Below are 26,908 nucleotides of genomic sequence, written 5' to 3'. Positions count from 1 at the left end.
GAAGTAGGGCATTAAATAAATAAATATTATATGGTAGGTTAGGCAGTGTATGCTAGCAGAATTTTTGCAATAAAATAAATGTTGAAATAATGTGGTTATGTAAACCCCGTTAAATACTATCTTCATTTATTACTTTTCATAAAAATGAGTCCCAATTCAAAGTTTATATTCCATTCTAAAAAAATAATGAGAGTTTATATTCAAAGCCAAAACATGATAAAAAGAAACAAGCATTTTATATTATATCAACAGAATATAGAAACCCATAAATATTGTTGGTATTCAAATTGGTAGATGAAATTCTATTATGATTTATAAATATTTATAAAAAATAAAAAAAAATATCACTTTTTTTTATTTATTAAAATTGATTAAGGAATCATAATGATTTTTATGAAAAGAAACCCAATGGGAATAAATTTTTAAAATTTGTAACTAAAAATTAAAATCGTAATAAAAAAAAATATATAACAAAGTGACAAATAGTTCTTTAAAATCTAAAAATAAAAAGGGAAATTGCAATGGAAGACTATTTTAACAATAATAATTAAAGATATAACAATATTTTTAAAAAATTGCAAATACAGCAAAACTATCAATGATAGACTTGTATCGTTGATAGACTTCATATGATATATAAGTGATAGAGCAATATTTGCAACATAGTCTATTAGTGATAGACTTATATCATTGATAGAATTTGACAAATTTTGCTATATTTGCAAATTTTTTTAAAATTGTGTTATATACTTAATTAATTTGAATTTAATTGCTAAATTTGCAACTATCTCAAATAAAAAAGTGGACTATGATGACAATGAAAAAAAGAGGTTAGTAATTAGCGTTAGAAAAGATATAGGTGGCAGCAGGAAATTGGATTAAATGATAATAAATCCTAAGCAGAATAAGCAGGTGAGATTACCAACTCTTAAACAAACCTTTAATTTAAAGGCCTTTGAGAGGTTAAAAAATCATGAATAATTTTAGCTACCTGTCTAGCACTCAAATTCACACCCTCCAAAGTAGCTATCAAAGTAAACACTTTGTGTCCATTCATAGCCACACTATAAAATGGGACAATAAGCCTTCTGAACCAATAAGCACTTCCAATTCAGAATTTGGCTCTCCCATCTTTTACCTCTCTACTTTTGGAATGAAGACTACTATTTCCATTTGTATGGCCATCTTTCTCTCCTTGTTTTTGCTTCTCAACTTCTGTTATGCAGCAGAAGAAAATGAAGATGCCTTTCTGCCTGCTCAAGGTATCTTCACTCGTTCCTTTTCTTCCTTTTTGGGTCATTTTCAACATGTGGGAGTTAAGTTACGCTTGTTTTGCACGACCTCTTTTGAAGGACATCGCAGTTTTGTTCTGTCATACTACACCTGTTAATTTGTACATAAAATTCTAATACAAGAGGTAAGGAAACAGTATGTAAGAGCATTTCCATATTTTCATTATGCAGGAGCTGGTATCACCAAAAATGGAGAAGAAGCCAAAGAAGAGAAATTCAAGTTTCTTCCCGACCACATACCATTCTACAAGAAGCCCATTTTCAAGACAATTCCTCGTCAACCAATCATCAAGAAGCCATTTCCTAAACCATATCGTCCACCAGTGCTCCCCAGCCATCCTTGAAAGTATGCTCAATCTTATAATGCAATGGAATAAAAACACATGTAGTAACCTTAAGCTTTATCGTAGTTTCATTTTAGAAGTTTATAAATGATCAGAAGGCTTCAAGCTGAGAGTCAAGAAGATCTATGAAGAAAACAATAATTTGTTTAGGGGGAAAATAAAAGAGAGAGTGAGCTCTCTATACTACTCATGCAATGTACTACTGTTATGTTCAAGGTGACGTGGTTGATCATGCAATGTAGGAATAGAACAAACTATGTTGAGTCCAGTGTGTATTTTGGTCCAAAATATATTCACATTACCTTCACTACAGATCCTGCGCATCTCCAATTTACACTTGCTTATGACAGCTTTTACTTGCCCCTTGTAACTGGAATTTAATCACAATTTGGGAGCCAATTGTAGAAGCACTTTTTTTTTTTTTTGTCTTGCGAAAGTAATGATCATTATAGACTTAAAATAACTGAATAAATGATTTTATATATTACAAAAAAGTAAAGAAAAGCTAAAGCAAAACAAGCTATCAATGACAACAAACTAAAAAGAAACTAAGAGAAAGTAACTTGTCAAAAATAGTAATCCAAACATGTTATAACTTTCAAAGGAGACAATTTTAGTTAAATTAATGAGTCTATAACAATCAATGAGAAAATTTTGATACAGTACAAACATTATGATCCTAATAATTATGCATTCATATTAACATGAACTTAGATATACTGCTTAGGAAGAATGTTCAACCTTGTTTATTTTCCTTTCGAACTGCGACTTTGGTGAGGTTAATAAAGAATATATGCCACCAATAACTAAAAGCCTTCTCATCTGTTCCCAAATCCAGCCAGTTAACAAGAAAGGGTATTAGCGATTAGACCATAGCCACGAATTCCCAAAACCGAAAGAAAAATCAAAGAACAAGTTCACTTATCTTTTTTTATCTTAGTTCGTTAAATGCATACAAATAAACCAGAAACCTCAGACATGAAGCCAACAATAGATGATGTAAGAAGAATATGAGTTAATTGGGTAATTGAGTAACATTTAAAGTTAATCCCATTTTATTAAAAGATTCATATGATTCATTTGTTGGAGTTTTATTCCTTGAAGCTACTTAGGCTACATCAATAGAGAAAAAATAAACTAAACAAAAATATTACTGACAAAGGAGGAATGCATGACAACAAGTTTCTGGTGGAACATGAGAAATTCCTTCTTTGGCTAACGTATGGGTAGGTCTTCACAAAATATGAATGAGGAATTTGGCCATAGAAGTTTCTGTACTGTTGGATATAATGTCACGAGAAACTCACAACACTTTAAAGTTTCCATCATTTTAAATCCAGGAAACCATTTGGAAAGTTTTGTTTAGAAAACAGTACACATATTAATAGGATGATTATGAATCACAACGATATCTTTATTTAGGACTCAAGAAGCAAGCAACTAATACAAATCATCTAAGAGAGGGTCAAAAGATGACCACCTAATGGACGTATCCATTCAATTATTACTCGTTCAATGTTCAAACTCAACATGAAACTGTATAACAAAAAATAGATGGGAAATACAATTGTAATCAATAGATTCAGTACTTTGCTATGAACCGACTAAAGATCCAACTTTATTAGATGCCGATGTCACATGCTCTTGTTCATAAACGGAACCAAACTCAGATCTGGTTTCCCACAAAAATTATTCTAAATTACATTCTATGAGGGAGTCTACCAAAGTTGGTAAATCTTGTAATCATGTTGAATTTACCCGTGGCAGTGTGGAGGTTGACAGTAAGAAGTCCAGAGGTTGCAGGCAGGGCAGGCAATAAGCATCGGCTGCTGTTTCATAGTTAACTTCCAATTCGTCACTCTTTTCGTCAAGTTCATCATTTTCCATAGCCTCCTGCTCAAAGCATTTTACCCCGTTTTTATTCAAATGATTTTATCTTTCAAATAATACAGCTACTATGAGACATATTCTACCGATCATTCATTCCTTAACTTCTTAGGCCTTCATTTCTTTGAGCACAAATGCAGCATTAGACAAAAAAAAGTTTCAGCTTTTAAGACTCAAAATACTCAATCAACTTAGACATACATTGGTTGAGCTGAGTTCATATAAACACCCGTCAAAGTTCTTTTGTCAAATTTTTCCATATGAAGCTAGTAAAATATTCAATACTGTAGGTGCGTGATTCAGAGTGGCAACCATTGATATCTCTGTTCTACTTTGAATAAAAATTTAAAAGCACACGGGTAGTAGTTACCTGTATTGGATAGCAGTGAAATGTAGGAAGAAATCGACTCTTACAATGCTCATTGAAGTATAAAGTTATCAGAAGTAGTGGAATTGTGAAAATGGAAGCTGCTGGCTTGGACTTCAGTCCAAAAAGGCCAATCATGGTAACTTGCATTAGAAGGATCCCTATGATTATATAGTGATGAATGTGTGGCCAATATAGTCCAAATGTGTCATAAGTGGTTGCATAAACGTCTTTAACCTGCAAGAAATAAGCTTACAATAAGTCATTTAGAAGCTTCCCTCATAAAAACAAGTCATTTTGAAGTCAGATGATTGATCTTATTTAACCTTGATGTTATTTTATGAAGGGAAGATTGACTGACGACTGTGATCAAAATCTTAACCACTTGGTCAATTCGCGAATGGACAATTAAAATTGTTAAACAATGGTCCATTATTGGGACAAAAGACCAGTTTCCAGCGAAATGTCCACTAAAACGTTCAGAAGATACTCTCTTGCTCAAGAAAAGGAATAGGTTGTACCTATGTACAAAACCAGCACCATGAACTTAATTCTCTATTCACAAGTACACAAGACTAACCATTCCTGACTTAGGCTAGGAGTGCATCACTTTGAGAAGGGTCAAGCCAACTGGTGCAGGCGGAACAATCGACCGAACCCAGAGTTTCAAGAAAAATTTATTTTTTCCTTCCACAAGATATAGATGATATATACTTACACGAAATAAAAGAAAAAGTTGAAAAACACATTTGGGTAATAAGACTAGAGACAGAATTAACCTGATTGACATATACAACATAGCCCAAGCAGAAGTAGCCAATGAGAAATGGAAGCAGCAACGGTGCAACAACTGCATATACCATGCCAATGAGTAGGAAGAGAGAAATAAAAGGGATAATTCTAGCATGTGGGAGAGAGTACAAATAAGCGTCATTTTCCTTTCTACTGCAACATAAACATGATTTTAGAAGATCCCAAGATAGTAAACCAGGTTGAAGAATCTCTAAAGAAAATCCTGATAAGCCACTTGTCAATATATATGTCACAAAGAAATCAGCCTGTAACACAAAGAAACCAACCTCCAACCAATAAAATAGTTAATGCAAATTCATAATAATAAATTGGGTAAAAATCAACTCATACCTTTCAACATTGGGGTGTATCAATTAAAACCTTAAACTAATAATTGAGACAATTTAAATTCTATGCTTTCATAAGTGAATCAATTTAGATCCTCCATCAGTGATCAATAACTATTTTCACTTCATTCCATTTAAAATCAACTCGTAATTCAACAATAAAATTATTATTCTCCCAAAATCTCACCAAATTAATAAGAAAAAAATATCATGCAATTCTTAAACAACTAAACAAGTATAGACAACTAGGGAAAGATGAGTTTTTTTATTTCTTTTAACATACGGGAAGATGAGTTGATGAAAACTATTCATATTAATAAAAGATCATTACTACCCAATTGGTTCTAGCATTTCTTTCTAATATTATGTTAATCCATACAAATAAAGAACTTTTACACACGTGAATTTGTATATTGATGATTTTGAAACACAATTCTAATGGAGTGTGTAAATTGATTCATTTATCAAAGCATAGGTATAAAGTTTAAATTGATACAATTATTAGTTTGGAGTTTTAATTTATACAACCCCCAAAGTCTAGCTAGGGTAGAAATTGATTTTTTATCTGATAAATTTAAAAACAGAATGCATCTAGACATCGAAAGCAAATAATTTTTTCCAAGCATGCATGCAATGCAGCAGCCAGGAACTATGAACAAGAGAGTAGGCATACTTGAGCAGATACAGCACTTGCAAGATGACTGGGGAAGTTTTTAGGATGTGTAAGATATTCTTCAATTTCATCAAGTAAGGATCCTGATAACAAACTCAAAAAGAACACATTTCCCACCAGAAAATAAAAAACCATGTTACAAGCTTTTATCTCCTCGTTACTCCTTGAAACACAGCCTGCTAGTTTGGCCATTGCATGCATTGCAAAAGGAACCACATATATAAATCCATTTAGGATTGCACTGGGAAGATAACCCGTCACAATGGAACTTAATCCTGGTCTGAAGGAAAAATTGATACATTAGAATCTTCATGGATGCAGTCTAATAAATAGGATATCAGAGATTCAGAAGGAGAATCTGATTTAGAAAGAATACATACAAGAAGCAATATAATTGGTTTAATGATATGCTAGTTGTTGGGTAAGCACCTTTCATTCAAACTTTCAGATAACTATACTAGATCTCAAGATTTCAAGATATGGCGATCCGAATGGAAATAAATCTAAATAATAGTAATCCTCAACAGCAGATGCACGAGTTTTACTTGGCTACAAGAATCAATTTTCGACGCTTATTTGTTAGGCCGTAAGTGGAATGGTGATAATGGAATTAACACATTATCCGATCAAATGAAACCAAGGGTTATATGAAAGAAGAAAAAACTGTCTACTACATAACATTTTTACCAAAGGAAAAAGAAAAACTATGAAAATGGACAATAGGAGTCAATTGCAAAAAAGAAGAAGAAAAAAAGATAACAGGATTTATAAAAAATAAAATTACATCTTGTTTATTGCCATGGCTGGTGGAAACCACTTCTTTAATTTCTCAAATTTGGCTATTCCTTGAACAGCAGTGACCGGAAATGCAAAGAAAATCGTAAGAAGGAATGCCCCAACAATAACTCCAAATTCACGAAGGGGCAAAAATCTAACAGGGATTGCCAAATTCTTCCATGACACATCCCTTGGTTCTGGAGCCAACTCGGTGATCCACATAAGAGGATTTAAGGAGTGTTGTGACTGAGAAGCCATTGCAGCACCCGAACGGGACTTGAATGTAACAAAGGCTACAGGAAGCTCCTACAGCATATGAAATATTCAAATGATAGAGTACTTGTATTATGGACCTGAAGAATCCCAAGATTTTAAGTTACCAGAAGGGACGGGGTATTAGCACGCATATCACACTATCATCTAATACTATCATTCAACATAAAGAGATGTGATGGAACTACTTTGCCCTGAGAATATCAAATACAAAGCACCTGGTCAGTAGAAAGCATCTGATTAAGAAAATGACAAGAATTTTTTTTCTACTTTTATATTAAAAATGACGATCATAGTCAAGCAACCTCCAATACTAGAATCTAGATTATAAAGTATCACTGAAGTGTAATAACTGAATCTGGTAAAATTACCTTTTGCTTAGCTGCAGTTTGGACCTGCAAGTTATGAATTATATCATGATACTTCCGAAGTTTTTCCTCAAGGAGAGCTATCTTCAATGCATTTTGCTGAGATGTATATGAGAGCAAGGGTTCTCTCTTATCATTCTGAAAACCAAACTTTTTTCTTCCTTCCTCAATCTTTCCCATGATAGACTTTGCCTGCTTCTGCAAATAATCATCTACGCATCAGATGATCCTTCTTTAATAAGAACATTTGAGTAAAATAAGAACTATATCTCAAGTACTCAAGAAATTTAAAATATTACCAACAAATGGTCAAGCTCCTTTACATCAGATAATATTTGATAAGAATGATAAGTACATGGATGATACTTTGAGAAAAAGTGCTCAACATTACACCCATGCGCCTTGTGTTCAATGCATAAAGGAACTTCACGAACTAGAAGAGTAAACTGATCAGACCGTTGTCTCATGCTCTTAAGTTGTTGAATTCTTCTAATCAATATCCCCTTGTACTCCTGAAACAAATTGATGGATGCAGTTAACTATATTTCCCACGTATCTAGTATAAATAAATGCTTCTTCAGGGTTAGTAGTTACCTTATGCAAGAGGTATATTCCATAAAATGATATGAAGCATAAATATGAAAAATGTACCCAAAGCCTGAGGAAAAGGAATAAATTAATGAAGAACATAGATGCAGGAAACAGGGTGCTCATTATACTAGAGCTAAAGATCTAGAAAACCATATAGATGTGACTGGAGAACAAATATAAACTCAAACACAGTAAGTAGTTAAGCTGATATAGCTGCTTCTGTCAAGTTTCAGCTGTTCAGTTATGTACATGGATCTGCTTTATTGGGATAGGCTGTGTAACAAATGAGCATTTTTAAGTGATATGCCGAATTAAACTCAACTATTGAGTGCAAGTGTGGTTGGTCGAACACTAATTTCTTCATTTTTTCTGTCTAGCTTAACTCAAAAGTATTTCCAGGTTAACAGAGGCAGATTGACATGCATCAACATGGTTTCAGCTTCCTACAATCCTAGTAGATTCAAAGAATTGTATACTCTAGAAGAACCAAATATCTTAGTATTCATCTGAAATGCCAGAGACTGGGATGCATTTTCTAAACAGCTAAGGAATTAATTGTATTCAACCCCGGACATATAAGCCAATTAACAGAACTAATCATCTTTCCACCGTCTGCTTAGTATAATTATGGTCAACATAAGCCATTGACTTGATTATGAGCCATTGGTGGCTTCTATATTATATACAATTCTAGCATCAAGTTTTACATTTACATTAAAATAAATTTCTTTTATTTTAGTTCAACAATGACAGAGGTCCAAAAATCGAACAATCAACATTTAGGATGTTAATTGGTGCCTTGTACATTGAGCTAGGATCAGATCAGATTGGCCATTGACACTGAATTAACTTCAAAATACAAAATTAACAATAATATAAGGGTTAAAGTAGATATTAGCCTATAACCTACAAGAAAATGAGACATTGCTAATGAAACAGAAAAAGCGAGGAGATTCGTTACCAACCAGTCAGATCCTTCTCTGACATTGGATATTGTCAAAGAATCCAGAGAATGGTAGCTCCTGGACGGCTTATCCTGGTTGAAGTAATTTATGGGGAGAAGTACCACCAACCCAATAATAGAGCTCACGAAAGAGAAATTAATGCTACATCCAGAAGCAAACCAGATTAAGTTGATCGAAGCCCATCGCATATAAATAATGCATCATGACTAACTTGCAACCAATAAATCATAAAACCAGAGCAATTTCAAAGGACGTGAAGATCAAATCCTTCTAAGAAAATACAATGGCAAAGTTTTTTAGCAAATGGTTAAACCCAATCGAGATTCAATAACGCAAAAACGAGGCAAAATGAGAAGTGAAAATGCAGAGAAATTGCACCTGAGCTTGAAGAGTCTGATGGTAACGAGGGCATCAAGGCCACCGGAAGAGAGTATTTCATCTTCGGAGACACGAAAAGCCCGAGGAATCCAAGCGACGGAAGGGAGAAGTCGATGGAAAGTGAAAGGTTCAAATGCAATGCGGTGGCGGAGAGAGAGCCGGCGAGCGTAATAAATAGCGGCATTTGATGGCTGCTTCTTGAGGACGGAAAAGATAGAGAGAACTATGAAGGCCAAACCTATGTTAATGGCCGCAGAAGCGAACAAACTTCCGGAATCCATTTTGTTTGAAGGTCAAGGAGCTAAGCTACAACAATAGGATCCTTAAACATCCCCGTCGAGAAACCACCGCCGTCCCGTCGTCGATGATACGTGGCGGGAAATTACATGCAAGGAGCTCCTCAGCTAAGGCTTCGTGGCAAAACGTATAGAGCCCAATCAGTATCGTTAATTCTGTTGTTTTCCCATTAGTTATTTATCATCCAAATTTCATATCATATTTTTTTAAATTAAATTTCAGTTTAAGCAATTATTAGAAGGGAAATTATTTTAAATTGTTTTCAGTTATCCTAATTTCAAAAAACAAAAATTAATGTGACTTTTTTTTTTTTTGTAACATTAACAAAATCTTATATTTTATCTACTGACCGTGATTGTCAATTATTATCTCGGCGTGAGTCTATCTATATAACGGTAGACTAGTTTATCTTAGCTTATTATAGTTTATCACCAATTGTGATATTTTGCAACATTTATAAATACTTTTAAAAGTTTTGTTGTTTAAAATAATTTTTCATGTTTACTTTTATATCATTTTCTTTAATTCCAACAAAAACTGTACCAGGCGTATTGGTCACTTACTGAAATAATATCGCTGACGGTTAGTAACAGCTTGATTAATGACTCGACTAGTTGATTAGTGGTGACGGTTTTTCCTCTATGGTGATAGGCAACAAATTGTTGAGTGTCTTGAAACAAATTGTTTGAGTATAATCCTCTCAAAGGAACAGCTGGTGCTTCAGTTTATGTGCAGTTTGATACAAGTTGTTGTAGGTGACTTCATCAAGGTTTCTCCATTTGAAGCAAAACAATGAGCTTTGCAGTCACTTAAATCTCTAAACTCACAAAGTTTGTTTTGATATCATCAAATTTGTGCTTTTTTAAGTGAACTGTTCACCATTCTTGTTCTAGCTTTCTTTCCATATACTGCAAGATTTGGGTCTTAACGAAACTAAACTGCTTCTCAATGATCTAAAGATTGATTGGTTACTATCATTAGTTAACAAAACTATCTGTTTTAGATTGGTTCTTTACATCCTTTGGTGATGCAGGCATGTGTTAGAGAACTAAAATATAGCAGCAAGTAACCCATTAATGGATGAGAAAATATCCCTATTTCACATGTTTTCGCTTTCCATTAGATTGACATGAAACTTATAGGTGCGAAAGTCACTAAAAAATGTGTGGACCTGTCTGAGGCCTGGAAGAACTAAAACAATATGAAGAGGAAAGGTATTTAGCAATTATTTAGATTGTGATAGGATCACATGGATACATAATTCAGTCATGCCTTCATAGTAAAATTTCTAGATAATTGGCTGTTGGTTATGCATCTGGTGCAAGTCCTGCTGTTGCTGATGTTTATCATATAGTTACACTAACATCAATGCAAGCATCACAAATCCAACAACAGCACAAAGCAAAGATGCTGCAAAGAATTTTGAAAACTATTAGTTTATGAAACACACTTAACAGCTAAACCGACTGCATCTGCACAATGAAAAGGCAGTAACTATTTACAAACTGAACGAAAACATGTCAGTATCGGATGGAATGAAAACATGTTGGTTAAGAACCATACTTACCATCCTTCAAGGAAGCTTTTGTTCCCTTTCTTTTGTGTATGTGGGCATCGAAAATTCTTTTTTCCTGGTAAGTGAATTGAAAAAAGATTTATCTAAGCTTCTTCCCAACCATTAAATTGAAACTAAGAGCATATAAGAAAGAAAACAGAAACCTGATGGCTGAGGCTGAGGTTGGTTTGGAGCATCTGGTACATGACAGCCCTTGTTTTTTCTTGCGTCTTCATGTGCCATCGGACGAACAACAGATCAGTGGTCCTGAGGTTCACTACTTTGTATTCTGTTTCAAAGCAATGGTTAATTCTCTCCAATCTCAATGAACAACGCTAAAATTGTTTGCTTATATATGCTTTGAGCGATTTGATTTACCTAACCGAGAATCTTCTTTTCATTTATGTTCAAGAGCATGCTCACAACTAAGCTCATACATTCTCCAGAGTCTTCAAGAAAGTAGAACAAAGATTAGAGATTTCAAAGTTAAAGATTCTTTCTTTGAATGAGACAGACAGACTTAAGAATCATTAGGTGTGAAAACATTTAGAACTTTACCAAGATGAAATTTTTTATTCTATTTCAGCAATGATAGAACATAAAGTGTGAAACTTAAAACTGCAAAGTTATGCAATCATCAACAGTGAAGGAATAAATTGAAATATGTCAATACTTAAAAGACTCATGAACATCAAGGGCTAAAGCATATAATTGGACTTAAAATTTAGCCTAGCAAAAATGATCGTCTGAGGTCCCGAGCTACCTTGAGCTGTCCCTACCCAGGAGAAAGGGGTGTGAACAACATTTAGAGGATTTCCTTTTTCTTATTGTGGTAAGAATCTGTGCATTCTTTTGCATTGTGATAAGAATAAGATTCTAGTTCGTAGAAACACTAAACATATTCCACTTAAATTTAAGTTCTCTTGATGATTGTTATTAAACTCATCCAATTTTTCACCTCATCTTAACTCTCCAATTATTCTCTTTCATATAATAATTACCAATTCAACACTTCAACACCTAAAGAAAGCAGTTGAAAGTACAGAGATATCGAGCCCATTAGGCCTTACTTAAACTTATTCTCGACAAATTTTGAATAAGAATCTCAACACTTTTCATCTTAGATTTTGAGAGAAATGACAAATTTTGCATGAGTAATGTCAACAAATTTGCTCCAAGGGAAGGTTGAAAAAAGATGTACAATTCTCTCCAAGGATTAAGCACACAAGCCATTAAAACCCCTGAAGAAAATGGATGATAATGGGTCTTTAATATATCGGTGGTCAAAGGTAACACACAACAAAGACAAATATAAACATGTATGCACATGATTCTTATTATATCTCCTGTATCAAAACTTTATCCCCGCTTTTGACCTTGCTATCCATTTTTGTCGACATTTTATGATTCTCAAACTCCATAATTGAACTTTTTTCCATCTTTACGATATTCTCCAAAGTTGACCAAACTTCGCTTGGCTGCTCGTGAACCCAACACATGATGAAAAAGATCTTCCTGTCAGCGTGTTTAAGCTTAGTGCCAATATCTGACCACTTAGATTTTCTTCTCCTCTTTTCTGATTTCAGATCTCTCTCCCCAGCTTGAATAAGCCTTTGCAAGTCGCAAAGCAAGCACACTAAAGCAGGACAGCCCAATGAAAGCAGGGTTGAGACATCGTCAATCAGACTCAATCCAAGCTGCAAACCCCCCACGTGTCGATAAGCTGGAGAACATGTTTGTTCCAAGCAAGATGACAAGGCTTCTAAAACTGTTTCCGGTTTACCATTTTGACCCAAGACAGAGGAGATACTCAAAACAACCAGAGCTGACCCCGTAGCATCTGATTGCCAGTCTCCATTGTACAAGCGAAGTGTGAAACAATAACTATAAATGATATCAATCAAGTGAACAGCCAACAGGGGTGATGGCTCGGCAGTACTAAGCTTGCTAAGTGGAGGTAACGGGGTATCAGGTGCTTGGGGAATTCCACTTGATTGCATCACTTCAGTTTCACTTGTTAGTGAAGTTGTCATTCTCTCCGCAGCATGGAGTTGAACAAGTGGTGTTCCTTCTTTGCTCAGAGATATTGTTCTGGCAGAAGGTTTCATCCACCAAGCTTCCCAAGGTTCAATCATCTTGCTCAACTCTCCTGATGCCATTGCTCTTAAGAACCGTTTCTTCTCCTCCTCAGACAAATCATCAAAACTTAGTTGGTCACCTGTAGATATTAGGAAGAAATTCTGCTTACATCACTTACAAATCATACGTATGAGTACACATCATAAAAACAGGAGTTGAAAATTTTGTTCAAGAGAAATAGAAGAAAGCCAAGCGAGAGCAATTCAGGTAGAAACAAGGACTACTATTTTAAGTGATTCCCAAGATCATACCTGCGAGAACTTTTTCAGTAGTTTCCTCAGATAAAGTTGAATCTGCAAGAAGTTACAATAAGTCTTTAGTCATGTTAATTGCTATAGCAGATAAGAAGCTGTTGGAAGATTGAAGGACAAAACTTGGTTAAATAACTTCACAAAAGTAAATTTTCATTTCAATTTTTATCACTAAAACATTGATGTAAGTGCCGATAACTTCTGATTTCCACTATTTGGCTCAATTACAGAAGTAAGCAAAGCATCACTCATCTAATTACTTAGAACCAATCTCGTCTTAGAAACATAAACTAAAGTACTAGAATCAAATGTTTTAGAAGGTTACAAGGAGTCTTGAGGCTTTTCCTCTAAAAGAGGCAAGCATGGGGGCCTCAATGTAATGTAATAAATAATTTCTTCACAAATTATAAATTTGTATACCCGAGTATTACTAAAGTTCTAAACATAATACTCATACAGAAGTATACAAAAAAAATCACCAGCCAAAAAAATCACCCAAACACATACCATCCTCCTCATCCAAGTCTTCCATTTCCTCTTCGGCATGAAACCTTTTTAAGATGTCAAGCGTTTTACGTTTAGCACTATCGTCTGTCCTCAATTGACGCAGCTCCTCAACAACATTTTCTCGCATGAAGGACTCAGTACAACGGTTACTATGAGACTGCAATCTCCAAACAAAAATTCAAGTAAATAAACCACTCAAGTCCATCAATAACCTTACAAAAATCAAACCCATTGAATCAAATTTGTATGAAGTTTCAGTAACCTTGTAACATTGCAGAGAACAGTAACGAGAATTACAACGAGGACAGGAATACTGTGAAAATTGCTTGTGGCAGCTGCATTAGTAACCGAAAAGGATGAAATTAGGAAATTAGGAAATTAGAGAAAAGAAAGTTGTAGTAATAATGAAAAAGGGGAGTGAGAGAGTGACATACACATGACAGATGGTTCGCAAAGGAAGATTGACTGAAGAAGACGAATCAACAGAGGTTCGTATCTCCTCCTCCATAGCCAGAAATAACAAAAGAAAAGAGGAAAAATTTGATTCAAAGGATGCAGCGTGTCAAAAAATGGGCTGCGGAAACAAGGAGAAGATGAAGAAAGAATCACTGTTCTTGAATACTAAGCATCAACAGCAAACCGAGAGGGAGATAGTAACTTTTAAATACTAAGCATCAACACAAAAACTATTAAGCATCAACACAGAAACTATTAAGCATCAACACAGAAACTATTAAGCATCAACACAAAAACTATTAAGCATCAACACAAAAACTATTAAGCATCAACACAAACTACTCAGCATCAACACAAAAACTAGTAACTTCTAAATGTAGAAAAAATGCTCAAAATAAATTATCACTAACATGAAGTCCGAGAGGTAGACTGAGAGAACGCCAGCGGAGAAAATGAAATGAGAAACCGTCGGCGACGGACACCGAGAAGGAGAAGCCGAGACGAGAGGGAGAGGGTAACGCCGGCGACTGTGTGGGATAAGAAGCCAAGACGAGAGGGAGAATCGGTGTCGCAGAGATGTTGTGAGGCGGCGTGAATTGAAGCTCGTGAAGATTAAATATTTACAAATATTGTATGTTAGTTTATAAATCCAATTCAATCATTTTTAACTTAAAATATGTATTATGTAATGTTTTATAAATTAAATTAGGTTAAATTCTAATTTTGGTTCCAATGATTTGGATAAAACTTAAAAAGTATTCATATGATTTTAAAATTTATGTTTTAATTTTGATTGATATAACTTTATCCATAAATTCTAATTATAAACTATAAGACATACATTTTGAATATCAATATATAATATTACAAAACAATAATAATAATTATAAACTATAAGACATAAACCGACACTGTTATCTTTCTACTTTTTGTAATTTTTTTAGAATCACTATATATATTAATTTGGTTAAATTTATTAATTTAGTTGCAAATTTTAAAGTTTAAAATTGATGTTTACTTGATTTGAGGGGTAAAGATACTTGAACTCACCGACTTCAAACAACCAAGTGGTGTTTAAAGCTAGTAATACGTGTTTGAAGTATAAACCATATTAGTTTGAAAAGTAAATAGTAAACACGATTGAGATTTTGTAAGAAGAGCTACTGTGTTTTTGGTTAGTTTTTAGAACTGATATGGATCATATAATCGTCATGCTATGATACAGATCAGAGGAAGTTTGAAGCAGATGTAGAATTGGGTCAAATTCAAAGATCTACTCATTTAATACTCTCTTACAAGAATCAAAACTTCGAAACAAAGGCTTAAGTATAATTTTTACAATTCGCTTATACAGATTTACCCAAAGTTGAGCACAGCTAGATATGAGATTAAATCACGAAATCAGTTTGGACTCTTTCCCTCAGGACGGTCTCTTGAGCGATCAAGCAGTCTCCCAATACCATGTTTCTACAAGAAGATGGACAATGATTGATCAGCTCAAACTCTACCGAATCTTTGATTGCCTACAAGATATCATCGTTTTGTCCTATTCTCCAAAATTGCAAATGCCATCAGACAGTTGAGAGTAGCGGTGATATTGGTTCGGTTCTGTTCAGTTTTAGGCTAAACCGAGAAAAAGAACAGAATTGATCAGTTTAGCTAAAACAAGAATCGAACCAATGTCCAATGAAGGGTAAAATCATCAAATCATATTTCTCAAATTCCAGACAGCGTCGATGAGTCAACTATTCACGTATGGATCATATTTTTCAAATTTCAGACAACCAATCCCATCAGCGAACAAGTATCCAAATTATTCATCCATTGTAGTTGTTCCATCAGACTTACTTTCCTGTGGCACAATATGTTCATCATTTTTATCAGCCTCGTTATCATCATCGTTCTTAGTTGAATTATCCTCGAGCATAGGCTCCTCCACAGGTCCACTGTCTTTGTTAGCCTCATTATCTTCATTCCCGGTTGAACCATTTTCAATTGCAGAATCTCCGTTTGTGCCATTTGCAAGGCCATCAACCTTTGAAGTTTCCATGGTTGTGTCTGAAACGACGCCATCATCATTGGCTTGCTCTGTATCCATAGCATTTTGCCCAGGAACATCATTTTGTTGTACGTCGTCATTGGGAGGAAGCTGTCCCGGACGTGTGGTATACCCATCAAATTGCTGGCTGCTGATACGAATCTGCAGGCAAAAGGTTAACCAATCCACATGACTAAAACATAAATCACATAAGAACACCACCTAACGACTATGTTCTTGATTAATTTTTCCATAGGTGCTCATAGGAGAATTAATTTCACTTAAATAGCAAGTTTTCCCTAAAGCTATAAGAAACGAGGGAAAAGTCTGATAATACCTGATAAAGCTGTTCCAGAATGCTGGCCATCTCCTCGGTACCACTCACATGGTAGATAGGACCCGTATCTGCAACATTACGTTCTGTATAAGACGTTATCTCATTCAAGTTGAGTCCAAGGTGGTCAGGCCTTTGAAGCAAAAGTTGAAATGTTGGCTGCAGTTCATAACATTGTTCAAACAGAGACCGGCGGCAGAATACATACAAACCAAGTCGGGCACGAGACATCGCCACAATCAATCTTCTAACATCACGAAGGTGCCCCACAAAGCGGGTTCGAACTAGAGACAGTAATATATAATCGTTCTGTTGACCTTGAAATTTATCAACTGTCGTTACCTAGATTCAAATATAAAACAAGACATGTCAAAGAAATAATTAGCGATAAAGGCAGCAATATTAAGATTAGATGCATGCAAACATAAAGAACGCAAGGCGTTTACTCAGCCCAGTGGACAGCCACATACAGTTTTATTTTTTTAGGAAGCATTAATTAAACGAAATGATGCAAAGGATGAACCTATCCGAAGGAGTTACAAAAGGTTTCTTAGAGTTCAGGCTATAATTGTTAAAAGGAACCATCTGTTACACCAATAAAGAGCGTTAAAAAGATGTACAAAGGTGAAGGGTAGTTTACACGTGTCCTAGAATGTTTTGTTGAACCTTCAAATCAAAATACCAACCACAAATATATTAAGTAGTAACGATACAATTGAGAGAACTTCAAAATGTGTGTGTGTGTGTGTGTTTTTTACTGAAAAGGAGACTGTCTCTTTATTCTTATTCATAATAAAACTCCAGTACAAGAAAAATATACTAAGAGTACAAATAAAGAGATCTAGGGATCAAAGGACGCAGCCAGACATCTCAAGTAGGTTAAAACTTAAAAATGTGTACAAAGATACTGACCCCATTAATTAAAAATTCAGAAACAATAAGCCAAAAACAATGTAATTGCTTGCATAAAGTAAAGAATTATGGAAATACCTTGCTAGGGGCACCAATGAAGTTGTATGGCACACATCTACGATTAATAACATCTCGGATTAGAAGCTTCTGGCCGTTGTAAGTTGTCAAGATGGATATCTTATTTGCAGGGTACCCTAGTAAACGCATATAAATATACACACTAACAATATATTCAGCTTCCCCCTCGTTCTGATAAAACCAAGGAGAAGGGGCGGTCTCACCCCTCCCTTGGTAGTCCGGCACATCCACTAGTTGATAATCATAAGAAAAACCAGCATTTGCTCTATGAAAAATGGATGCTTCCTTTACATAGGGAAGATCTCCCAATTCTCTATATCTCCAGTTGTAAAGCTTGGCTATACTTGGTCTGGCACGACCTTGAGCATTGAGTTCAATATAAGGAATACCCAATCTGACAAACCTTGTAAATAAACTTTGATCCATATGGCTATACTTTTGAAAAGCCATATTCTTCACAACTGGGGGCAACTGATGATGATCACCAATCAAAATGCAGCGTTTGAGACGTGCATAACCATCTTCCTGCCTCTGAAGTAACATTGGTATAAAAGTTTCAATTTCTAAAATCTGTGCACTTTCTTCCATTAGCAAATTATCATACTTGAAACCAAGCCGAAGAAAATCTTTCCTCTTTAGGGCAGCATGAGTGCAAGTCATTGCAACAATCTTTGCCTGCTTAGTCATCAAGTAGTTTGCACGATCAGCTGTAGACTTGAGTAATTCAAAAGCTCTACACTCTTCAAGCTCCTGAAACATTATCTTGAGATGACGAAAGCACCCCTTAGCTGCCCGCATATCTTTATCAAAAGATTCCCCTGTAAAAACTGGATTTGGTGCATTTGAGAAAAATTCTTTGAAGGGAAATCTCTCTTGAACAAAATTAGATTTATCCTCATTTCCAGCACAGGCAGCTATAAATTGCTCCCAGCGTGAGTACACATGCAGTAACCAAAAGTATCCAGCAGTTTCACAAGTATATCCAACATCTTCAGGGAGTTGGAGAGATCTTGCCAGCCTCTCCACTTCGCTCAGCAATTCCAACCTCCGCACAAGCATTGAATTGACACGCCCTTGCCGGCTGAAATCAAGATCAGTTGCTAATTCTTGTTCACCTTGACCAAGGCGAAGTAGATAGCGAGCAGGAACATCTCTCTGGGATAAATAGAGAAGTTGGAAAAAATATTAATATTATTCAATTCAAAAGACTATCCACCAAGATAGCTTATATCATAAGTATATAAACATGATCACCGTAGTGCCAACACTCATTCACACAATAGACACAAAAATGTGACCTAGCTGTAAGATAGTAACTAGTTCAGTTTTCTTCATTTACCTCCATTATCTTCTCGAATAGATCATTCAGTGCTTGATTTGAATGAGTGATGATCAAGGTTCTCTGTGAAGGGCAACTGTGATAAAGAACATTTAGAACTTGAACGGCTGTATCAGTCTTTCCTGTACCAGGTGGACCAACAACCATGGTTAATCCGGGTTGAACACCAGAGATGATTGCTCCAACCTGTAAAAAGAAGTAAACAAGTTAGTGTCATAGTTCAAATAGAGAGTTCCATCAACCAACCCACAAAATTTTCTAAAAGCAACGATGTTCATAGGTATCGTCCATTCAGTAACACCAATTTTCCCTATTTCCTGAAACTAAATCAACTCAAGCACAGGGAAACTAGATGCACATAAGAGAAATGAATGACTTAGTTTAAGAAAATGTAATGAAAAAAGACTAAAAACTTAAGTTGTCCTCTTTTCAAATCTTGTTATTCTATCACGACTACTGCAAATCTATCAAATAGTTTCTGGTAGGAGTGGTTTGGTGGAATTCCACTCTTTGACCATATACAAATGAAAAGTCGATTTCTGTTAATATAAATTTGGAAATCACTAAGAAGTGTCTTTTCTTTTGAAATCAAAATAACCAGAAGTTATGTATCAAAATATGATCGTGAAAGAGACAGCTACGAATTCATGGTCATGGTACACATTGGAAATCCAATTTTTATTACTAGCCTTTATCATTAATTTTGTTTCTAAGTTTGCATGCAACATCAATATTGAACGCTAATTAATTAATCGGTAGATCCAATCCAAGAATATAGATTTCCTCAATTGAAGTAGTAGGATGCAAGTAAAATAGAGTATTTAGTCATAAAATTTAATTGATTAGTATTAGAATTAGTTTTATTGATTGATTAGGAATGGGATTAGTTTGCTTTCCAATTCTCAATCAATAGAGAAATTTTCTTCTTGTCTTTATAACTTTTCATTCATAATAACAACTTTGATTCCATACTTGGAGAATTTTCTCCTTTTAGCCTTCAAGCTAGGTCATCAAACATCTTCAAATAGTCTTGCCTTAAAAAATAAATACTATTGTTATTATTAAATTAATTTTAAATATAAAAAGAAAAAAGAAAAAAAGAAAAAAGAAAAAAAAAGCCATGGAACCTGTGTTGGAGTAAATCTGACAGAGTTCTGTTTTGGCTGATCTTGAGGATAAGGACCAGGGTCAGGAGGAGTATACACCTCAACTATAAGTTTCTCCTTCTCGGTACAGGCATCCATCGTGTTTTCATCATTCTTTGAAACACTTGAAGACTTCATATTCTCCGGGAGAGCATGATTGCTACCTTTAAGAACTCTAGGAATCCTAATCCGGAAAGGGGGACTTGGGTGCAAAACCTCCTCACCATCTGGATTCGTAAAACAGACCTAAACAAATGAACATAATATATTTAGACTCACATGCTACACCAGAGGCAGGGATAATTCACTAATTTAAGAAATCATTTTAAATAAAAAGAAGAAAACAGAAATAACCTGATAATCTGGAAAACATTCTTTCAAATGATCAGCATCAAGAAATGTATCTTTAAAGTCTACGGCTTCCAAAAGATCTGGCATGTTAGTCCATTGGGCAGCAGAAGGATTCCCATAACCAAGAAGTATATTATGCAACCAATCAGGAACGATACAGTATTCATTCATAAGATCTCTGATGGATTCCAGTATAGCTTTAAAATTATTTTCCTTGGGTTTCCTCCTCATCAAGACATTAAACGTCCCATAGACATCTTCTGTACCCTTCTCTGCAATAGCACTGACATCCATATGATACTGTGCTGTATCTAAAGCTACGGTTACAGTTCTCAACTCCCCTTTAGGAGGCTTCCACTCATCTGGTTTAATTCTACCAGTAAAGTCATTCATGAGACTTCCCTCTTCATCACGAATCTCAATAATTTCACATCCACGTACACATTGAAGACCTAGACGTTGAGGAACACTAGCTTTGGCAGCTTCCTCTGAACTTAAAGGCTCAAATGAAGGACTAATAGAAAGTAAAAATAAAACATCATGCTCCTTAAGAGCATTCCATTCAGATCTTATTTGTGCTCTATAGCTAGAAATGCTAAAAGTGACATCTGCCGTCACAGATGAAGGCTTGACTTCCCCAATATTTGGCTGCTTAACCTCAGTAATCTTGAATTCTTTAATCGGCACAGCCATTCTTGACCATCCACGGAAAGCAGTTTGTCCCTCGTTATTAATGTAGGCAAGAAGATGGGGTACAGCTTCCTGAATGTCTTCACGGATCTCATAAGTTGATTCCAAGCGGAAGAGATTGAAATTTCTTAGAAGATAGTCATGAAGCGTTAAAAACTGTAAATTTAACTTTGGAAGAGCCAAGCAACCTTCCCCCGAGTAGTTAATGCTTGGCACAACACTTTCATCCCACATTATCTCCTCATTTGGGTATAGTGGAAGTGCATTAATGGCTTCCTTTTGAGACTGTTGTTTCTCAAAAAAGGAAACAACAACCTCAATCAAAAAATCAACCCTATCCGACCAAGGATCTTCTTTTGACACTAACTTGAGCTGCATAAGCAACAAAAATGTCAGCCATAAAGAATTCAAAATTATTAGTTATTAGAAGCTGGCTGCGAACTTTCACATAAAGCAAACTAAATGAGAGGTAAGTAAAAAACATACGAGAGCAAAAAGAAAATAAAAGAGTTCTCTTTGGTACTTTTCATAATTTCTGTGAAACATTTATATCCTATCAGGAAAAAAAAAGTGACTACAGATTTTTTATGGTCTTTTCACTTAGGAAGATCCATAGCTAGAGATGGAAAGCTCATGTTATTTCATTACATTATCTGGCAGAGTTGACCAGAGTTCCCCAATCATAGGCCATCTTTTATTGAACACTGCCCTAGGTTGGGCGTCCCTATCTGAAAACTAAGTAAAGGACTAATGAAATGAATCCAAGAACAGTGACATTGAAGTTGATAAGTTCCAGCTTTTTGATCAATTGGAAATACAAACAAGATACCAACTCGACGTTCAATTTATAACTTTGACCTCCAAGGATAATAGGAGTTCAGAGTAAGGTTTTTCACAGACCTTAGAGCAAACCAAATCTTTCAGCTCTGGAAGAGGAAGCACCAATAGTTTCTTGGCCAGGTCAGCACGTTTATGAATTGAGCCAACATTAGCCAATGCAAGTTCCCGCAGCTAAAAGAGGAAGAATGATAAATACATTAGTCATGCCGACAAATTAAATTAAAAGTATATAGACAAGAAATTGTAAGACTAATAATTAAATAAATAATCTTTTAAATATCCCTCCTTCAATGAACCTCACATGTCCAAATGCTCTGTCATTTTTAATAAGAAGATTCCATAAGTTCTTGTGCCTTTGTAATTACTGTTTTAGTCATCATTGTATTATTTGTTATCAACGGAGAGGGAATAAATGTAACATCTATTTGCATGGTTAAACATCTATTTCATTTCTGAATCAGCTTAACAACTAACCTTTGGAATCTTCTTAAATGCAAGAAGCTGAAAAGATTGGACACGGTCATAATGAGATTGGAGAACCTCATCATCTGTTAATTGTGTCCCTACATGATCATTGATCTCAAATCCTTCGTAGAACTGCAGCAGATCAACCAACTGAGCAAAAAGTTTGCCTTTTTCATGTTTGTAAAGAGCACTTAAATGGCATTTGGCAACAACACCAACATCAGCAACAAGAGGTCGAAGGTATCTGAATGGTCCAATAAGGGCAAAAAGAGCAAAACATGATTAAAAGAATAAAACGAAGAAAAAGTCAAGAGTAAATGTAACTAAAGCAAGTAACCCTGTAATCAATATATGAAACAGGATCAATCAAATAGGCAATTGAAAAGCAAAGCACTCATTCATTGGTTTTTGGCAGGGGTTCTCACTACCCCCAACCCTTAGGCCGTTTTCTGTGGCCCTTGATTTGGCCCTCTCTCTAATGAATCACTTCTCATTCAAAAAAATTAACTTAAATAGCGAAAAAATCTATGCATATATAACTTCCATAATGCACATGAAGTCCACTAATATAGTTTATTCACAGACAAATTGAGGGAAAATAAAATTTAAACAAAATTAACAACTTCTGGGCAAAGAGAAAGTTATTGAAGGTAAACTAAAATAGAGATTTAATAAGAAAGCCAACCACAACAGCAGAAGGCTAACACATAGCGAGCGAGAGAGAGAGAGAGAGAGTAAATAGTAAAGTAATATTAAGACAACTGCACATCAATTCATCACAATTGAACTATAAAAAAAATCCATCCATCAAGATTTAAATTCAAACAAAGGATGTATATAGTGGTCACAGTATTTGAGTATACCTTCTTGTTGGGAGTTGACTTAAAAGGTCAATCAGAAACTCCATGAACCTCTCACAATACAAAATACAAGCATTGTCTCCCTCTATCAACCCATTGGCATCAACAAATTGATCGCTTGCATCACCTGAATTATTCTGAGGGAACACTTCCCCATCCAAAACCTGGGTCCCAAAAGTATGAGAAGAATGAAAAAAACAGTCAGTTTTTTAACAAAAATGATAAAAATAATCAATGAGAAAGACAGGTAACCTCCAGGAACTCTTCAATGAGATTTCTTAAGAACTTCACTTCAAGAGTTGACAATGGATCAAAAACCGCCCCTCGTTTAATAAACTCCTTGGCCTCTCTCTTTATCATCCTTTTCCATTTCTTAATTATATCAGTATTAAGACAGAGCTCCATCTGCAGATGAATGAAAAAGAAAATTATCGATACATATTCCAAATATAAAAGAAGATTAGCAACAGAACACGTCATACCTGAAAACGACCATAAGATAAACTGTGCCAAGACTGCAGACCTGCTATTCTCAATACAGTCTCACTGACAATCTCATCCTCCAAGCTCTGCAGAAGTTAGTTTTCAAAATTCTATAAGATATAAAAGAAGAATAATACAGGGAGATATTGGGAGCAACACAGTCACCAATCCAGGAAAATTTATTCACTACTAGTCTTCAATCCCATAAAAGGTAAATAGTAACATGGACATGAATAAATATGAATGTTTCGTCAACTTTTTCTCTAAAGCAAGTTGATTTGTAATGAATTCTCAAACAGGCCCTAAGCTTTCGAAAGCAATTTGGAGGGGGAAAACTCTATAAAAATCAAATTCTATATATGGACTCTTGTGTATTGAGTTGTAATTTGTAAACAGTAAATACAATAGATTACTCCAAATTTAGTTCCTCGCCTTCCACAATTTTGTGTATTATGTGCAAGGAGGATTGGCATGTGACAAATTATTTGTTTGTTAATTGCCTTTTGCTTGGATTAGCATTTTCAGTATTCTTTATAATTTCAAAAGATTAGAAGATATATTTGAGCAATTCTTATATGGTCATGTCTTTTTTGTTTTGTTTTTTGGACATTATATGGTCATCCTCTTCAACACAGAACTAAGGTTATTTGGATACTCTAGTGAAAGCTAGGAAGGAAGAAACCACCAGGAAAAGAAAACAGGCAAGTATGGTTCAATAACAATCGTATACTTAAATTGCTATCAACAAGTCATATACCTGAAACGCATTGATCATAAAAACAAGATAATTTGTCTTCTCCGCAATGCTTATTTCTCTTCCCTGCATCATAAATAGAAGTTATTACATTTTCAGATTAAAAAACTAATAAAATAAGATCTAAAATAACCAAACATGTAGTTAATTCTAGTCAACAGCTTAAAAAAAAGACATTCATGTGGAAATGAAAACTATCGAAACTTACAATAGGGAGGAGGAATAATTTAAGTAGAATAATAAATAAAAGTAATAATTTAAGCAGAATCACCAAGATACAATAAAGCTAAATACCCTATCATAACCATAAAGTAAATTCATAACTTATCCTACTTATAATGGTTATCATCAGAAGGGAAAAAAAAAACATGAACACAACTGAACAGTAGGTGGCAATCTTCATCAACCATTACAACAAATTAAAGCGCTGCCCCATCCAACTCCATATTTGGAAGTAAAAGGCACAACCACAAAATATGGTAGAAATCATCTGCTTAGATTAGACAAGACATCGAATTCAAGCCAAGGACGAGCTAAGTAAAGAACCATACTTTCTTCTGGCTTTGAAGCCTCTAAAAAAATGGAAAACTCCAGCCTGGTTGGATCTTAGTAACTTCCTCTATTTCAAATCGCAAGTGACTAGAGCCTCTTTCCTAATTTCTTCCATTTTTTCCTTGAAAGTGGTTGTTTCTATAAAAATATATATGATTTTTAAGTTTCTCTGGTCGCTCCATTCTTGGATAGGCCACATACTTGTATAGCTCATTCTACTTACATTCCTCTGGAAGACAGTGGTTTCTCAATGAAACACACACACACACACACACACACATATTATCGGAACAGCTTTTATTGCGAAAAAAAATTATAATTGAAGTATATATAATCACCCACTGACAAAAACCAAAATTGAATTATAAAAATAAAGGATGATAATCTTTCTGCTAAAATTATCATTGGATCAATTCCTAACAAGCATGGCATATGTAACAAGTCAATCAAAATAAAACTAACCTCCTTCAGTCGAAGTACCCTCTCAAGAAATCCCTTAAAGACGTCCTTCCTATCATAAAAACATACCCAAGCTGCTACATTTTCTCGAAACTGCACGATCAAACTTCAAATTGTAAGTCTCAGAGCAGATTTGGATTATGAATATTCCCTCAAAAATGAAATTTTTAATTTTAAAAGAAATAAACAATAATACATTGTTTCAATATTATAGAATATCATAACAATAATAGAAGAACGGTAAGGCTCTTTCTGGATGAGCTCTTATGAAGTTCACTTCTTCCAAAAGAACATTCTTCCAGAAACCATTGCAAGCTTGTTGCAACATTAAGTAATTTCGAATTAGCATGAAAGTTTACATTTCCCGCGAAATGCTGTATAGATTTCCATTACAACACAACGAAGACATTCGAATGGATAAATACTCATGAGAAGACTTCATAAATTCAAGAAAGCTTTTTACAGAATAAGTACCTTTTCATTAACCATGAGTATCATCGACATTACATGCTCGAACGTCGCAGTCTCCGGGTCAAAATTAGGCCACAAATAGTTCTCCAGGTACTGACTGACCTCCAAAATCATCACCCTCTGCAGAGGCACGGTCTTCCGTCCCTCTTTAACCGAAAGCTCCGTCTCATAAATTTTCTTCACCAACTCTGGATCAAAGGGCTTCTTAGCCTTCGAAGGGTCGCTTACTGTCGACCAGTTCGCCGCCGCAATCTTCGTCAGCCGGTCTCGCTGAATCTCCGATAGCGTTATAGTGTTTGGAAGTGCCGCACCAGGCTTAGACTCCACGGGCTTGTCGTCGACCTGATTGGACTCGACAGGGTATTCAGCGACTCTGTGGCGCTTGAAATCGTAAACACCAGTTCCATACACCTTCGGCATTGTAAGCGGTTGAAAAATTCTAACTTCTACGGCAGAGGAAGGGGGTTTTAGGGTTCCGGAGTTTACAAAAGTGGTGCAGGGTTTTAGCTAGGGGGTTAGATTTACTGAGAGGGATAAACCTGGTGAGCTAAGTTCTGAAGGAGCAGCAGAGTCGGAGTAAACAACCTAGTGACTGACCGTAGTCGATGAACGGCAAAAATCTTCACCGTAGCTGAAGGAATTAACTGGTTAGAGAGGAGGCGCCGGCGTCGGCGAAAATGGCCATCTCCCAACCACAGCCGGTGATCGTCTTATATCTTATAATTATAATTCTAACACGAGAAATTACAAAAATAGCACACATTTCAAGGGATTAAAGAGAATACGAAATGTCTGTTTTACCCTCTAGTGAAAAATAACCCCTAAAATCCAAAAGTTTCTTTTATGGATTCCCCTTCCCGATCCGAACGAAAAATGAC

General features: G+C 35.2%; 3 protein-coding genes across 3 annotated transcripts; all 3 read right to left on the bottom strand.

Annotated features, from left to right (window-relative positions):
* Positions 1-918: 918 nt before the first annotated feature.
* On the bottom strand, positions 919-9,584 carry LOC101221458 (CSC1-like protein At3g54510). The gene is made up of 11 exons (XM_011657601.2): positions 9,055-9,584; positions 8,677-8,817; positions 7,715-7,778; positions 7,420-7,632; positions 7,124-7,318; positions 6,487-6,785; positions 5,703-5,982; positions 4,670-4,948; positions 3,894-4,127; positions 3,395-3,529; positions 919-2,458 (listed from the first exon to the last, which is right to left on the bottom strand). Exons 1-11 carry the CDS (start codon positions 9,333-9,335, stop codon positions 2,360-2,362), a joined length of 2,220 nt encoding a protein of 739 aa, XP_011655903.1. The 5' UTR covers positions 9,336-9,584; the 3' UTR covers positions 919-2,359.
* Positions 9,585-11,985: 2,401 nt separating this feature from the next.
* Positions 11,986-14,879, bottom strand: LOC105435598 (zinc finger HIT domain-containing protein 2). The gene is made up of 6 exons (XM_011657598.2): positions 14,670-14,879; positions 14,238-14,377; positions 14,066-14,138; positions 13,804-13,960; positions 13,297-13,338; positions 11,986-13,124 (listed from the first exon to the last, which is right to left on the bottom strand). Exons 2-6 carry the CDS (start codon positions 14,309-14,311, stop codon positions 12,244-12,246), a joined length of 1,227 nt encoding a protein of 408 aa, XP_011655900.1. The 5' UTR covers positions 14,312-14,377; positions 14,670-14,879; the 3' UTR covers positions 11,986-12,243.
* Positions 14,880-15,508: 629 nt separating this feature from the next.
* Positions 15,509-26,749, bottom strand: LOC101221699 (RNA helicase aquarius). Its single transcript, XM_011657599.2, has 14 exons — positions 26,034-26,749; positions 25,563-25,652; positions 24,552-24,614; positions 23,794-23,880; positions 23,564-23,716; positions 23,315-23,475; positions 22,461-22,695; positions 22,047-22,157; positions 20,460-21,518; positions 20,088-20,351; positions 18,961-19,146; positions 17,622-18,776; positions 16,635-16,973; positions 15,509-16,459 (listed from the first exon to the last, which is right to left on the bottom strand). The coding sequence occupies exons 1-14, from the start codon at positions 26,448-26,450 to the stop codon at positions 16,073-16,075; spliced, it is 4,707 nt and encodes a 1,568-aa protein (XP_011655901.1). The 5' UTR covers positions 26,451-26,749; the 3' UTR covers positions 15,509-16,072.
* Between the last annotated feature and the right edge of the window lie 159 nt (positions 26,750-26,908).

Source organism: Cucumis sativus, chromosome 5, assembly GCF_000004075.3.
Source record: "Cucumis sativus cultivar 9930 chromosome 5, Cucumber_9930_V3, whole genome shotgun sequence".
Lineage (NCBI taxonomy): Eukaryota > Viridiplantae > Streptophyta > Magnoliopsida > Cucurbitales > Cucurbitaceae > Cucumis > Cucumis sativus.
This window is presented reverse-complemented; position numbering and strand designations above follow the sequence as displayed.

Excerpts from the sequence above, each read along its gene's own strand:
- LOC101221458 (XM_011657601.2), bottom strand. The coding sequence starts at position 9,335 with ATGGATTCCGGAAGTTTGTTCGCTTCTGCGGCCATTAACATAGGTTTG. Across the intron at positions 8,818-9,054 it reads ATCAGACTCTTCAAGCTCAG|CATTAATTTCTCTTTCGTGA; the intron begins GTGCAATTTCTC and ends TTCTGGATGTAG. Across the intron at positions 3,530-3,893 it reads TTCACTGCTATCCAATACAG|GAGGCTATGGAAAATGATGA; the intron begins GTAACTACTACC and ends TGCTTTGAGCAG.
- LOC105435598 (XM_011657598.2), bottom strand. The coding sequence starts at position 14,311 with ATGGAGGAGGAGATACGAACCTCTGTTGATTCGTCTTCTTCAGTCAAT. Across the intron at positions 14,139-14,237 it reads TTGCGAACCATCTGTCATGT|CTGCCACAAGCAATTTTCAC; the intron begins GTATGTCACTCT and ends TTACTAATGCAG. Across the intron at positions 13,125-13,296 it reads TACTGAAAAAGTTCTCGCAG|GTGACCAACTAAGTTTTGAT; the intron begins GTATGATCTTGG and ends TAATATCTACAG.
- LOC101221699 (XM_011657599.2), bottom strand. The coding sequence starts at position 26,450 with ATGCCGAAGGTGTATGGAACTGGTGTTTACGATTTCAAGCGCCACAGA. Across the intron at positions 25,653-26,033 it reads TACTCATGGTTAATGAAAAG|TTTCGAGAAAATGTAGCAGC; the intron begins GTACTTATTCTG and ends TTGATCGTGCAG. Across the intron at positions 18,777-18,960 it reads TATTCGAGAAGATAATGGAG|AGAGATGTTCCTGCTCGCTA; the intron begins GTAAATGAAGAA and ends TATTTATCCCAG.